The 15072-nt window shown below is 37.5% G+C and overlaps 1 protein-coding gene across 4 annotated transcripts in view; it reads right to left on the bottom strand.

Moving 5' to 3' along the window:
- Window positions 1-15072, bottom strand: part of SPIDR (scaffold protein involved in DNA repair) — a 197672-nt gene that overhangs the window by 18118 nt on the left and 164482 nt on the right. For all 4 annotated transcript variants that reach the window (XM_085221059.1, XM_085221058.1, XM_031552853.2 and 1 more), the window contains one exon: window positions 10016-10174. In XM_085221059.1, the coding sequence (XP_085077185.1) occupies window positions 10016-10174 (159 nt within the window). The remainder of the gene's footprint in view (window positions 1-10015; window positions 10175-15072) is intronic.

The raw sequence follows: 15072 nt of genomic DNA, 5'->3' as shown, positions 1-15072 counted from the left end.
GCAAAGCTGCAATGTGCAGCAGTTCGGTGGCTGGCTTGTTGGTTGATGTGTCATCCATGCAGTAAAAGCAGGAACATCCAAGGGAGAGGCCAAGAAAATAGCTGAGGGAGCGAAATAGCTACAGATAACCAACTTGAAGAGGCGTGCATTTTTGAGTTTAAGCTCTCTGTTATCTTGTCCTAGCTCTCTGTGCATGTTAAAGCACAGAGATCTGGATTTTAACCCCACAGTGCCTCTGAGAACTTGTCTATTTGTCCCTCCAATTATGAAAGCCACCACTTCTGAAACAATTCTAAAATGAAGTTCAAAACTTGCTGAAGGTAATCTTAGGTTCTAACCAAAAATGCTTTGAAGAAAAAAAGGCAGGCTCTTGTTCTTAACTGAAGCGCGTTGCAATATGCTGCTTCTTTTCAAGGAGTAACAGATCTCCTTTAAAGTTCTACTTTTAACTCACTTCTGCTTGAGCTTACTTAATTCCATATTTCCCTCACCCTTCTTTTCAGCCTTAAATGCTTGTGTTTTGGGTATCTAATGTCGGTCAGCTTCTTCCCATGTTTTTTCATAAAGCAGCAAGTATCAAATATGAGAATGCTAACAGTGATGCCTATGGACCAATACTATACAAATTTAAATCTCTGGGAGTGACTGAATCTCTGGGGATAATGCTTTCATTTTAAGATTTGGATAACCAAATGGCAGGTTAAAAAGATGCTGCTGCTGTCTGTAGTTGTGTTCCCCACAGTGATTAAGAGATCAGGAACAGAAATGCACTGCCCTTCTACAAAAGTGAACATCCTGACTTATATGGCATTATCATCAAGGCTGTAAAAGGAAAAGGCTGAGTACAGAGGCTGAGGTTTTTGTTTTGCATTTGTTTTTAGCAGAATATTACAACACACACAGCAACGCTTCTTAGGCATTAATCAGACTTTAGAGCAAAATGACCACATCTCAATTTCTTGATAAGGTGACACTTTCTGTCTTGTACCATACAGAAAGGATTCTTCTCTGTATCCGCAGGAGGGCCAGCGCCCAGAGGAGCGAACTGCCCTTGTTAAGTGGGACACAAGGAAGGAGAAGTACAGAAGCAGAGAGCTTCTCTGTCACAAAGGAAGCTAAACAAGTGATGTTGCTCACTTGACACTGAGTATATGGGCAAGATATGTATAACAGCATGCTGCAAATTTTGTGGTTTTTTCTGTGCATTCAGAAATCATGTATTTATCAACCTGCAGTCCAGATATATTTCTGCACAGACCTTACATTGATCCACCAGAGAAAATCTGTGTTTTTAAGTTTGCACAAGCAATACAGAGTTGTCTCCTAGTCTTTAGTTCTCTTCTAGCTTGCAACTCAATGTCAGAACATCTATGACACAGTATTGTGCCCTTTTGGAGGAGTTCATAAACTGCTTGAGCTAGAAGTACTTAATTATTACTGAATTACAGTATTTGTTTACAAACAGGGGGAGGAGCAGCACTGTGCAGCGAGTGTTTCCTAAACATCTTGGACTAATCCTTCTCTTTGACTCCAGTCAGGCAAACCACAAGTACATCTGCCACCCAAAGGATGTGCAAGTTCCAAGTCACATCATGCAAGGATGAGGGGATTCTCCTCTGCAGAAAGGGGAGTCCTGCCCTCGAGCTGTCCCTGATGGCCCAGGATGTATCAGTCAGAGTCCCCAGTGAGAGGCTCCCCTTAACTTCACCCACTCCCATGCCCCCAAGAAAATTAACTCTCTCTTTACACTTATGGACTTTGACTTGCAGAAGGAGGAATGGGGGGGGTGCAGGAGGGGGACAAACACAGTGGAGAAATGGCAAGACATAATGTCCTCTTCTGCAGAAAATCATTATCCTTGTGGAAATAATAAAATTCATTCTCTTTATTGGCCATGCAACACTCACATCCCACTTCAATCTGACTTGAACAATGGGTGTTTTATCCAATATATGTATCCTTCTTCAGATGTAGAATCAGAACAAGAGATGAACAGCTGGCTCTGTGCTACAGTGAGGAAACTTGGTTAGGCCTGATGTGCACAAAGAGCCTTTCTCATTACAGAAGGCAAAATAAAAACTTAATGATTTAGATCCATGAGAGTAATTATTAGTCACTATTTCAAAAAAAACATATGTAATATTTTTATGACAACAGTATAGACTTCTAAAAAAAAAAGGAAGAGTAAGAAGTGAAAAGAAACCTGCACACACTTAAAAGAAGAATTTTTAACCATTAAAATACTAAAATATTTTAATTATTAACATTTGTATTACTGATGTGACAGGGACTTTATTGTAACATTCTATGATCTTCCTTCAAACAATAACAAACAAAAAAACCCAAGACTGAATCCATACAAGGAAACAGACAGAAGTTACCTCAGATTCTAAATAAAAGATTAAATCTGCTAATACCATGCCAAACTGCCATTGTCTGTTTGATAAAAATCTTTTTGACCCACACTAAATATGTATCTGTCCTGTACTTATCACTGACATAACAAGATCACAAGTAATCTAACAGAGTTTTAAAATATTAACTTTTGTAGAAGTGTGGACCTTAGACAGACAGGTCCTCTATGTACAGGTACACTTCTCTTCTGTAAATCCACATCTTTAAGCTTTGCTAAAACACAATGATACTGTTATATATAATACATGTATTATACACAGTGTATACACACAGACATGAGCATGTACATATGACACAGGCTGTAGGCAAAATAATTATATTTAGTATTCTAGATTATTTCTATTATTCAATATGCTTAAAATACATCCTCTTAGATTTTGCTTGCTAAACTGTGGCATGTCTTTTCTGTGTATCCATAAGTGCAAACTGCCTGTTATGTACCCAGACAGTAATCAGAACATTTTAAAGACCTCACATGACTGAGAAAATGCAAAATATGCTTGTAGCACGTGCAAGAATTAATCCTGACCTATTAGCAAATCATCCTGTTTGATAGTTGCACTGCTTGCTGGAGAGTGACTGATACTAACAAAATAGCATTTACTTTTCCATCCAATAGTTCTTGCCATAGATGATGACTGTGCTGCCCAGTACACAATAAGTTGCTTTATTTTGCTCACCTAACTATCTTCCTTAGTTTCACAGCTCAGTAGACCACAAAAGTCACCTTCTACTAGCCTTCCCAGCTTGTTCTGCCCTTCATTGCGAAGTCAAATGGCATACATTCATATGTGCACACAAACATATATGTTTGCCCTATGATTTTTGATAAAAAACATACAAATTAAAGAGAAAAGTTCTTCCAGTTATATTTAGAGACCTGGTAAATTGACAAATCTGTATCTATAGTCTCGTTATATCCTAGATCCTGTGGACATTTCATACTATAAGTTATACTGAAAAAATCAAACAACTTAAAACTGGGAATTTTCAGAGCAGTATTTCACTGGTTTTCTGTTTCTTAAGTTATACTAAGCAGTTGCAGTATCAAACAATACTCGCATCTGAACTGGGCAGATTTTGTTTGTTTCTCTCACAAGCATGAAGTTTCATCTACAGTTCTGGTCCAGAAGCTGTGCATGTGATGTGCCTGACTCAATTTTTAAACAGTAGAGATACATAGCTATGATTTTTGCTCACAAAGCAGCTTACAGTTTGGTGGATTTTTCCATTTTAATAACAACCCTACAGGTTCAGAGGAAAATGACAGAATACATCATAAACACCAAAGATGGTCTAGGAGAAAAACAATGCCTCTAACTAGGAAAGAAGAAAGACTGAGTAGAGGAGAGGAAGAAGATAGGATTCTCCTCCAATATCTTCCATAGCTTTGACTTAGCACTTCTCTGTTTCCTCCTCTGTTTCTCTTCCAATTTTAATCTGAATGCAAACAGTTTTCTTTCAGCATTATTACTGTTGCAGACTCAATGTTAAGAACTCAAAAATAAAAATAAAGCAACTCCTAGCCCTCTATGAAACTTTACTCAACATTAGAAAGAAATTCACTAAAAATTACATAAGATGCATGACCCTGAACTACCAAGAGACAAGGAATCCAAACATAAAGCTGATGCTGCAAGCTACCTTTCCATCTAATTTACGTACTAAGATCTGACAGTACACAACCTATGCAACATTGTGTTTTCTCAGACTTGCATCTGAGAGCAAGCAACAAAAAAATAGGTAAAAAAGAGAGTCTATTAAACTAGCATCTCAGTTAAAATACAGATATATTAAATCATTTTGCTGACAAAATTATTAACATGCTTTAATAACTACCTTCTGTAATACACTAGAAATTATCCACACTATATTAAAACACTAAAATTTTAATATAAAACTTTTCATACACTACCAGTATGCCTGTTTCACCCTGTAGGGCTGGTTACTGAACAGACTCATAACAGAAGTACCGAACATGCAAAGCAGCAGTCACTGCTTGTTAAAGAGCACAAAAACATGGAAAAAACTCTGATTTTCTCATGCATAAACAGTCATTAAAATAATAATATATATACATTAAAAACTTTAATGTAATTACTTAAATTATGCTCTAAGTGGAACTCAATTTTTAACCACAGCAATTACTGAAGTGTTTCAGGACCTCAAAACCTCAGAGATGTGGGTGGCTCTTTTAGATGGCAGTCTCTTTGGAAGCGGGAAAACCAAAGGAAGGAAGTTATGACTTCCTTGCTCTGTGGAGAAGTCTTACTATTACATTTCCTGTCAACGTCTACCAGTTGAAATGCTTTGTTTTGTAACAGTTAGCAGTGGTCCTACATTTCTAAATTTAATGCAAAATAGAAAAGAAAGTATACAGTCACAGAATCACAGGGGTAGGAAAAGACCTCAAGAGATCATCGAGTCAACCTCCCTGCTAAAGCAGGTTCCCTACAACAGGCCACAAAGGTAGGCACCCAGATGAGTCTTGAATATCTCCATAGAAGGAGACTCCACAACCTCTCTGGGTAACCTGTTCCAGTGCTCCGCCATCCTTACTGTAAATAAGTTCTTCTGCATGTTTGTATGGAACTTCCTATGTTCAAATTTTAGGCCATTAGTCTTCGTTCTATCGTTATGCACCACCAAAAAGAACTTGGCCTCATCCATTTGCCACTCATCACTCTTAAGATATTTATAAACATTAATTAGATCTCCCCTCTGTCTTCTTTTCCTCAGGCTGAACAGACCCAGGTTACTCAGCCTTTCCTCATACAGGAGATGTTCCAGGCCCTTTGTGACCCCCTTCTGGATTCCTTCTAGGAGATCCCTGTCTTTTTTGGACTGGGGAGCCCAGAACTGGGCACAGTAGTCCAAATGTGGTCTCATCAGGGCTGAGTAGAGGGGGAGGATCACCTCCCTTGACCTGCTGGCCATGCTCTTGTTACTGCACACCAGGATACCATTGGCACTCTTTGTCACAAGGGCACACTGCTGGCTGATGTTTGATCTGTTGTCTATGACAATATCCAGGTTCTTCTCCGCAGAGGTCCTTTTCAACAGGTGATCCCCTAATCTGTACTGATGCATGCAGTTATTCCTCCCCAGGTGCAAGACTTGCTCTTGTTGAATCTAACCAGGTTCCTCCCTACCCAACTCTCCAGTGTGTCCAGTTCTCAATGAAATGTAGCACAGCCTTCAGGCATGCCAGCCACTCCTCCCAGCTTTGTATCATCAACAAACTTGATAAGGGTGAACTCTATACCTTCATCCAGGTCATTGATGAAGATGTTGAACAAGACCTGATCCAGTACCAACCCCTGGGGAACACAGCTTGTTGCAGGCCTCCAATCAACTCTGTGCTGCCGATGACAACTCTCTGAGCTCTGCCAGCCAGCCAGTTCTCAATCTCTCTCTCCCCTCTCTCATCTATCCCACACTTTCTAAGTTTCATAACAAGTATGTTGTGAAAGATTGTGCCAAACACCTTGCTGAAGTCAAGACACACAATAGACACTACTCTCCCCCCATCTACTCAGCCAGCAGAGGAAAAAAAAAAAAAAAAAGACAAAAAAAAAAGACAAAAAAAAAAGACAAAAAAAAAAGAGCAGAGGAAAAAACTGATTTGTACAGACCAGAGAATTATGAGACTGAAATAAGAAAGAAAAAAAAAAGAGGGAAAAAAAAAAAGAAAACGGTGACCAGTACCACAGATTGAGATTAATCATAGAATCATAGAGTGGTTTGGTGCAGAAGATACTTTAAAGGTCACCTAGCTCCAACCTCCAAACGTGGGCAGAGACACCTCCCATTAGACCAGGTTGCCCAAAGCCCCAGCCAACCTACTGCATGCTGCACTCATAAAAATCTGCACCAGCGGAAGTGACACATTGTCGCTGCTGCCACTGCTGAAACTCACCATCTACCACTCATTGCGCTCACTTCCCCTGTTTGGTCCCCATAAACATTCAGCAAGCTTCAGTGAATGTCAGTGGGTGCCATTCTTCCCTCACGGAGGAATTCAGTTCCACACCTTTGCTTCATACGCCCTCCCACATCAGACACCGTTACATCAGACTGCCCCCTGTTCTGCCATCTGCCACATGGCAACAAAATGTAATGAAATACTGGTGGGAAAGTTGAACCTCTACTGCCATACCACCAGCGTCCATCTCTGAAATCATGGTCTGTTATAATAAAACAGTAGGAGGCATTACTTTCAAAGCAGTTCTTGTATATGTAGATTTTAGCAATATCCATGCAACATTCTCATCTTTTTTTTCTTTCTTTTGTTCTTTTTTTTTTTTTTTTTTTTAACTTTTTCAACATTTTTTTATCTAGGGATAAAATTGGCACTGACACCCTGCATTAATTATATATTACAGTAAAGCATTTTCCCTCTGTCATTTTTGAATTGGTATAATTTTTCTGTCCTGCTGGATATAAACTCTTCATCTTTCAAGCTTGTAAAAAAGCACTAGGAGAAGAATATAATATGTCTGCTATACTCAGTAGTAAAACAAGTCAGTGCTTGGCAAACCAGGTGAAAGTTCACAGATTATCAAAACACAAAATATTCCGTGTGGAACTCTGGTCAGGGCTAATAACATAAAGGTAATATTTTTTTGCTGATAAAGACAAATATATAACCACAAAGTTTATCCTAGTTCACTGAAATCAGTTTATAGCAGGAAGCAGCAGCTATGCCAATTCATAGTTTATTTATTCCTGAGACATTTTAGCGAGTGCTCAGTCCCTGTATCTAACTGAATCCATTTAGTTATTGGTCATACTGGACATGCTGAAACAAATGGTCAAAATAGGAAGGTTACATGTTAGTTGAAATGCATGCATTTTTAGCCAGTATTTCCATCTCTAGCAGTACACCACAGAAATCTCACCTCCTCTTTCTCAAGGGGTTAAATTTATAAGGTTGACATATGAGGTAGTAAGAGGACAAGAGATAGAAAGGCTCAAAAATCACCAGTGGCAGATCAATAAACATTTGGCTGTACAAGTTCTTATCTCGCTTTTGTTTTGAAACACAAAGGTTTTCCTACTGGGAGGAGTAAAGGGTTTGGTTCCGCCGGTCCACCTCACAGTACAGGTCCATTTCAAAAATGAAGTCAGGTTTACAGACAGGTTATTGCCTAGATACAAAATATCCTTTATTATAGATTTTTTGTCACTGAAATGCAAATTCAGTTCACAATAGTGATTTTAAAATTGTATTTACTGGAATTATGTTAAATAGTACTTTAAATTAAATACTTGATGATGAGGATGAATGATGGCCTAGAACATATTTCAACAGTAACAGTATTCTATTGTTAGAAAACTTTGAGAACTTCTAGTATCTGATAAATGAAAATCTCTTCTATCTAACAGAATGACTGAGGAAGTTCCCTGTCTCCATAAGAGAGATTACAGTATACATGACTGTGGGACAACAGGCACATGTGGGATCTTATTAGCCATTCTTGGTTTTCTCCAGATCATGTGCTACAAAGGCAGAAAAAAAGAAGACTTGTATTTTCCCTCATATTTCCTACATTTTATTCCCTTTTATCTATTTTAAAAGTCACTGTCAAATTCCAGGAAACAAACAGTTTAAGAGCCATCTCCTTACAAACAATAACTGGTGATCCGGAAGGGGGAAAAAAAAAATAAATGTTTTTCTTGCAGGGCAGACCACAGAGTTGTTCTTCACTCATGTTCTACAAGCCAAGATTGGGAACTTTACAGGCATATCCCATCGTGTGCTCAGATATACCTCTGGCTCTTGAAACGTACTTATCCAGTGGCAATGAGTTCTACAGCCCAATTATACTCTACATGAATAAGTGCTCCCTTATATTCATTTCAGCTATGGCTTTAGTGTGGTTTCCTTCACACCTAGATTGACACAAAACATGTCCTGACACTTAAAAGTAATAACAAGTTATAAAACAGAACTTAAGCTAAAACAATTAAAAAAGAAAGAACAGCAATCCCCCCACCCACCCAACTTTTACACTGAAATCACGTTTAACCACCACACTGTCCCTGAAGCTACACTGGCCGTTTTCATGTTTTCTAGCAGGGTTACCACCAGCACAGCTCCAGCTGAGCCACCAGCATTTTCAGCAGTGTGTTTTCTAATCATCCTCAGAATAGCCAGAAGTAAGTTACTGCTGCTTTGAAAGAATTTACATTAGAAAATGTCTGTCTCTTGTTAGCTAGGCTGAGTACTGGAAACACTAGCAGCCAGTTGTAAAACTTCATTTGTATCCAGAATTCCAAACCCATTATTTAATTTGTTTGGAAAAAATGTAACTTGAAAAAAAAAAAAAAAAGTCAACAAAATAATTAAATAAGAAGACGTGTTTGTTATTAAAGATCCATAAAAATGCAAGTAGGCTTGAAATCCAAAGGATCTGAAAATTAACACTGCAAGTACATAAAAAGAAAAGCATACTGAATAGGGCTGGCTGGAAAACAACAATTCCATTTTGCTAAACATTTCAAGGCTTTGAAATTTGTTTTTGTTCCAATATGAAACAAAAATGAGACTTTCTGAAAGTTTTCATGAAATGAAAAAGAGAGAGAGTATTCACTCCCTCTGGAGCTGAAAAAATCTTCCCAGTAAAATTGTCTCCAAAATAGATAAAGTTTCTGTGAAACTTTCTGGTTTTGATGAAACAGCATTTTTTCAACAGGAAAAAAGTGTCAGATGAAATATTATAGCCATTCTAATAGCAAAGGCTTATCAAGATAGAATGTTTTTACCAGAATAAATCATTGAGAATTAAACCAATCTAGTAATATTTATATAGCTCCCCATGTGGATACTATATCGCTTCCCATAGAAAGATACTGAAAGATAACTCTGTAAGATCTACTTAAAGTGGAGTTGTTTTTTCATCTAACATATTTAATACATTTTATTTTAAGAAAGTAAAAGAAATCAAAGAATTAGCAAGATGAAGGAGATACCATAACGTCAATTTATTAATTAGTTTGGGGATTTTTCTGAAAGCCTGTGGATGCTCTAATTCCAAAATAAGAATGGTTTTATCATTTGAGAGGGTTTTTCAGTGTTTGGTTTGTTTGCTTTGTTTTTTTTTTTTGCTTTGTTTTGTTTATTAGAGACACTTAAACTGTGCTTTCAAAAATGTATAGTCCTTATTGAATTAAGCTCCTAAATACCAAGGAAAAATCTTTTCTTGAAAACTTCAACTCAGACTAAAAAGAACAGAAAAACAGAAAAAAAAACATATAAGAGAGATGAATTAACAATTTTAAGTCTTTGAATCTACTGAAGAGGAAGAAAATTCATATTTTATGAACCACTACATAAGGTAATTCTTCTAAATTCCATTATCTGCTAAGTGTGTTTTTGCGTGTCAGCCTATTTACGCTGATTTGGGAGTATGACTGGCACAAGTGCAATTGGATCCAGCTGATGCCTACTTGATGCCCTAAAAATGGCAATGAGGATATTTAATTGAACAGAACCTGATTCAGTTGTTCCAAAGAATACTGACCACATAAATAATTAAATGGAAGATAACCACTGCCTGCCACAGCACTCAACACATTCTTCTCAAACTGTTCTCACCTTCCTCTTGTAGTTCTTTGCAAAATTTTCATTCCAGCTAAACAGCAGAATTTTCCTTCCCATCTCTTGCAGTACTGCTCAAGGTCTTTTGCAGAATCCAGACACTGTAGCTGTACTTCGCTGAACATGCCATAGGCATCCTGGACAAGGAGGCATAACCTGTAAAACATTCCTGTTACTCATTTATTCTTGTTCATAACAAAATGAACAAACTTATCCTCTACAACATCTGAAGAAATCCTACCAAATAATGAATACTAGTACCAGTACCAGTAAACGAAACCAATATCATCAAAGGTTTTCCCATATATATCTGCAGGAGGTAACAAGGCCATAAAAAAGAGAAGTCTTACTGAAATTTACAACAAGGTGTTTCCATTCAGGATGAGAGAAACTAACTGCTAAACAATATATGCTTTGTGTATCTATAAAGAAAGTCAAATTTTTACTTACCTTGAGGTGAATTTTTCAGTGCAGACAAAGCAATGATGCAAACATATGTATGTGTATAAATATAAAAATATCTACTTCAAAATAAACAAAGCAACATATTTCACAAGTAATAATCACAAATGTTGAAACTGGTAAAGTAAGCACAACATTTTTTCTGACTTCAAAAGAGTTCTGAGGATTCAAAACAATGAAATGTCAATTTTATTACAATATTGAAAAAACAACATGAGTAAATTCAATATTGGGTATGGAAAAAGTCCAGAGGGATTATTTTAAGGAGGTAATTAAAAAACCTGCTAAACAAACAATTTGATTCAAGTTATCTATGGAATCAGAGCTGGGAACCATTGCTTAACCAACTTGTTGGCATTTCAAGAAGATATTACCATCATAGCAGATAAGGCAAAATCCAGTGGATGTCATACATTTAGAAAGACAAAAATGCACTTCACAAAGTTGTGCACCTGAGATGAGTCACAACAGTAGCTTAAGTCATGGAGGAACGAGGGTGCTGTCTACAAGGTGAGCTTAACTGCCTGCCAGAAAAGACAGTTAAACATGGACACTTTTCAAACAGCAACAAGAAATAGCTTTGAGGGTAGCACACAACTTTCTTTATTTCTAAATAAAACTCAGGAGTGTAGTAAGTAGCAGAATTCCGGGACAACCTGCTTCAGCAGAGGACCAGAAGACCTTCAGAAGGCCTTTCCAACCTCAACCACTCTGTGAGTCTGTGATTCAGTTCATTTCAAAAGTTGATGCCAAAACTACCTTCTCCAGAGAAGTGCCATTGTTCACAACAAGCCAACCCCAAATGCTTATGGAGAACACTATGTAATTCACTATAGGCATCCCAAAAACATCCAACAGTAGTCATTACATCTCTAAAAAACTTATTTCAAATGAAACGAGCTCCTACACTTCTCTGTAAGAAATCTTACATTTTCTTAGTAGGGAGATTTAGGCACACAAAAGACCATTAATTATGGTTTCCTTGTTCATTGTGAACTAATTTTTTTCTATATTCTACAGAGGATGCAACTTTCTGAAGCCTTTTAGAGATTTGTAGATGCTCAAGCACAAGCTAATAGTTTTCATTTTTTAAATGCAAAAGCTGGATTTGAGGATGAGAGAGTGGTAGGACTGAGCACAAATGAAGGCCACATATTTTCTCTGTATCTTTAACTATAAGGATTACACAAAACAAAGTCTTCACCAGGCAAAGTAAAGCAACATTATGTACAACTTCTCTATAGCCTGGCAACGTTGGGATGTCTTTCACAGCCATGGAATACTGCCTCTACCTTGAGCAATGACAAACAAGAAGAAAACAAATGCTGTTGTGAAGCGTGAGCTGGAAGGATACATATCCCAATTTGTGGCATGAGTGATGCTCCCAGCTTAGACAAGTGTGTGACTGGCCTAACACAAAAATGTCTTAAGTAGCTTTATCGCTAGCTTCATTTTCTCTGTAAAACACTCAGTGAGATCCCTGTGGGTTGGTATCACACAATCATCTCGAACTCAACAAAGACTGTTATGCTATGGCTACAACAGCACAGAAGCAGAGCAACCAATGTCGCTTGCCATGTTAGGGCCTTGCAGCCACTTTCAGTTCTGTCAAGTTTTAACTGATTGGACTGAAACTTCTTTTGCTGTTGTTTTGTTTGGAAAAACAAAGCTAATATGCTCTAAATTTTTCTGAAAACCAGACTGAAGAGAACAGAAAAAAAAAAAATCAAACAGTTTTGTTTATACTAGCAAAACATTCAGTGACTCTTAATTGTGAAAAATCAGGTCTTCATATCTTGGAGCAAGCAAGGGCCAACTGAGCTAGTGTCTTAGATCCAATCAGTTCAGCAGACTGTTACTGATCACTGGAATTTCTCCTGTCTTTAGTGAGAAATAACTGAACCTAAGTAGGCCTCAGACTAACTGGCACCATGCTCACATTAAGTCCTCTGGGACACATTAATTGCCCAAATAAAATTAACTCAGTTGGTGCCGAATATATCAAGCCACTGAAAGTGCATTTCCCTCATCCTCTTAAGCCAAGCAAAGAGGTGGTTGCTCTCACACATGGAAATCTCAATTTCCCAGGTTCCAGCCTGCACATTTCCAGCCCTTCACGGTGACAACTTTAATTACTAGGGCAGGAGACAGATCTAACAACAACAACAAAAAAAATTAAATACTGTAGTCTAATAATAAAGTCAAACAGTAACAATGTATAATAATAACATATAATAATCATTATAATAATCCTCTGATCAGCTCCCTGACAATGAACTCACTGAAAATAAACTCCAAGTTGCACAGAGTACTACTTCTAGATGAGGATGCATTCTAGTCAGCATTAGGGGCTGAAGCTCTCACTCCAGCTGTCTAGTGTATGCAGCACAACATCCTAGGTCATATGATGGGGGAACAGTCATCAGATGACGAAGCTTGATAATATAGAAGTAAAGGAAGAAGTACATAACTTGATGTTCATATTACAAACGTGCCCATTCATACTAGGAACATGTTCATGATTATTAGTGCAATGAAAAAAATAACAAAACTGAGCAGCAGATCCTCTTGCCCCAGACTCAAAACATTTGTTGTATTAGGGTCACATACGTGAGCAGACACTTAATATACTACTGCACTCACTTTAACAGCATCCAAAGGTAGACATGACTTCTCTACAGCGTGAATTTAAAATGAAATTAATATATCCACTCATCTGGAAGACAGAATTTCAGAAATAATCTTGAGATCCCTGATTTTTAGTCTAAAAGATGAGGACCCAGACAAACTCTACAAGTGGAACTTCACAAACAAATGTTCAGTGCTTCAGAACTCTTCAGAAAATAGTACGAAATGAAATAATGACAAAAACTTGAAATATTCTCAACATCATTTGATGCATCTCATTGTGATTAACTAGATAACACTACAGGTACTTAAATGAATAATTACTGATTTTTCTTCTTAAGGTTATGCTAAAATCACCTGAATCCTACAACAGACTCAGTGATGCATCTGGAGAACCATTCTCATGTTCTATGAAACAGATTCTGTTCTCATGGTTCTGTTCTTACTGGTATGTAGTCCAGCTGCCTACAACGCCGGAAGGTACATAGCTTTATTTCCTCACCAGCACTGTTTTTTTTAGGTTGTTCTCATATTATTATCTAGAAAAGTGGATTTCTAATATTTTCTGAAGTCATACTGTTGCTCTCATATTGCAGTTCTTGCAAATTAAGTTATAGCAGCAAGTCTAACTATGATCACAGAACAGTTTGTCCCATGATTTTTGCTCCCTTTGAAGCTCACTGCCAGGATGAAAACCTATGTCTGACTTACAAGACAAGACATAAATTCAAACTTAATACTTGGCCCCAGGAATTAAACACTTCTATTTTGTGCATAGCTATTCAAAATTCTTTTTCCATAAAATGCAGCATTTGTACTGAATCAGTCAATCAGTGAGAACATACCTTTACCAATGGCAAATGTGTTACTGAATTGTTAGAAAAAGGGAGAATATTGCCATTTTTTATCAGAGGTATTCATGCAGTTAGGAAATTAAGGCCATCTTCATTTCTGAGACAACAGGATAAAACCCTATATAAGATGTGAATTTAAAATCTGGCATTGGAAGCATAATTTTTTCACGCAAAGGAGCAGATAATTCATTCCAGGAGTGAAGGGTGGCAGGAAAAGCAATAGAGGAGTGAATGCAGACTAAGGAAAAGGTGAAATATGACTCACTGGTTATAACAAAGGGGGTGAAGATAGGGAACGATAAGAAAGTGAGGCAGAAATTAGCCTTATTTTTTTAAAGTAATGGCACAGTAAGTCTCATGGAAAAGCTTGGGAAAATTTTGTTCATTTGCTAATAGCCTGGAGCAAAGATTAGGGGCTGGGGGAAGACAAGACTGATTAGTCTGCGTTATTTTTATGACGGTGCTAATATTTAGGACAAAATGGCTCCCAGTCGAAATCTGGAGACGATTACAGGATTACACCGTCATGCCGTTCTCCTTAGTTAGTCACTTCTTCTGGGTACAGAGAGCAAGTTCTTGTTTTGGGTTTTTTGTTTTGTTTTGTTTGTTTGTTTGTTTGTTTCCTAATACTTTTATACACACAAAAATCATATCTGTGCACATTGCTACCTTGTATCAGGCAGGTAACTTTCCAGAGAGGTCCAAATGACCAAAAATCTTCTTAAGCTTTCATGCCTTCCAGCCATCTCAGTGGTTAGTAGAAAAGAATAAGAAAAAAGATTACCTGAAGAGATGACACAAGCAAAAAGGCCAAAACTGACTGATGGTACAGGGATTGCATTTACTAAGGTGCATTTATAGAGTCTTGTGAAAACAAACAGCAGAAATTTATCATAAACAGATTTGAACTAACAAGTAACTGTTTTGCCCTAGGACAGGAAGACAGTCATATGGACCGTACAAGCTTTCTTCTGTGCATGGCTAAGCTATGAAGTCCAACTGAAGGAGCATGACCGGCAGACAAATGCAATGACAAATGCAGTGATCAGAAGAGACTTATTGTTCTGATGGAAAGTAAGGAAAGAATCAGGGAAATGTCTGAAAACAAAC

Source organism: Meleagris gallopavo, chromosome 3, assembly GCF_905368555.1.
Source record: "Meleagris gallopavo chromosome 3, MGAL_WU_HG_1.1, whole genome shotgun sequence".
Taxonomy (NCBI): Eukaryota; Metazoa; Chordata; class Aves; order Galliformes; family Phasianidae; genus Meleagris; species Meleagris gallopavo.
This window is presented reverse-complemented; position numbering and strand designations above follow the sequence as displayed.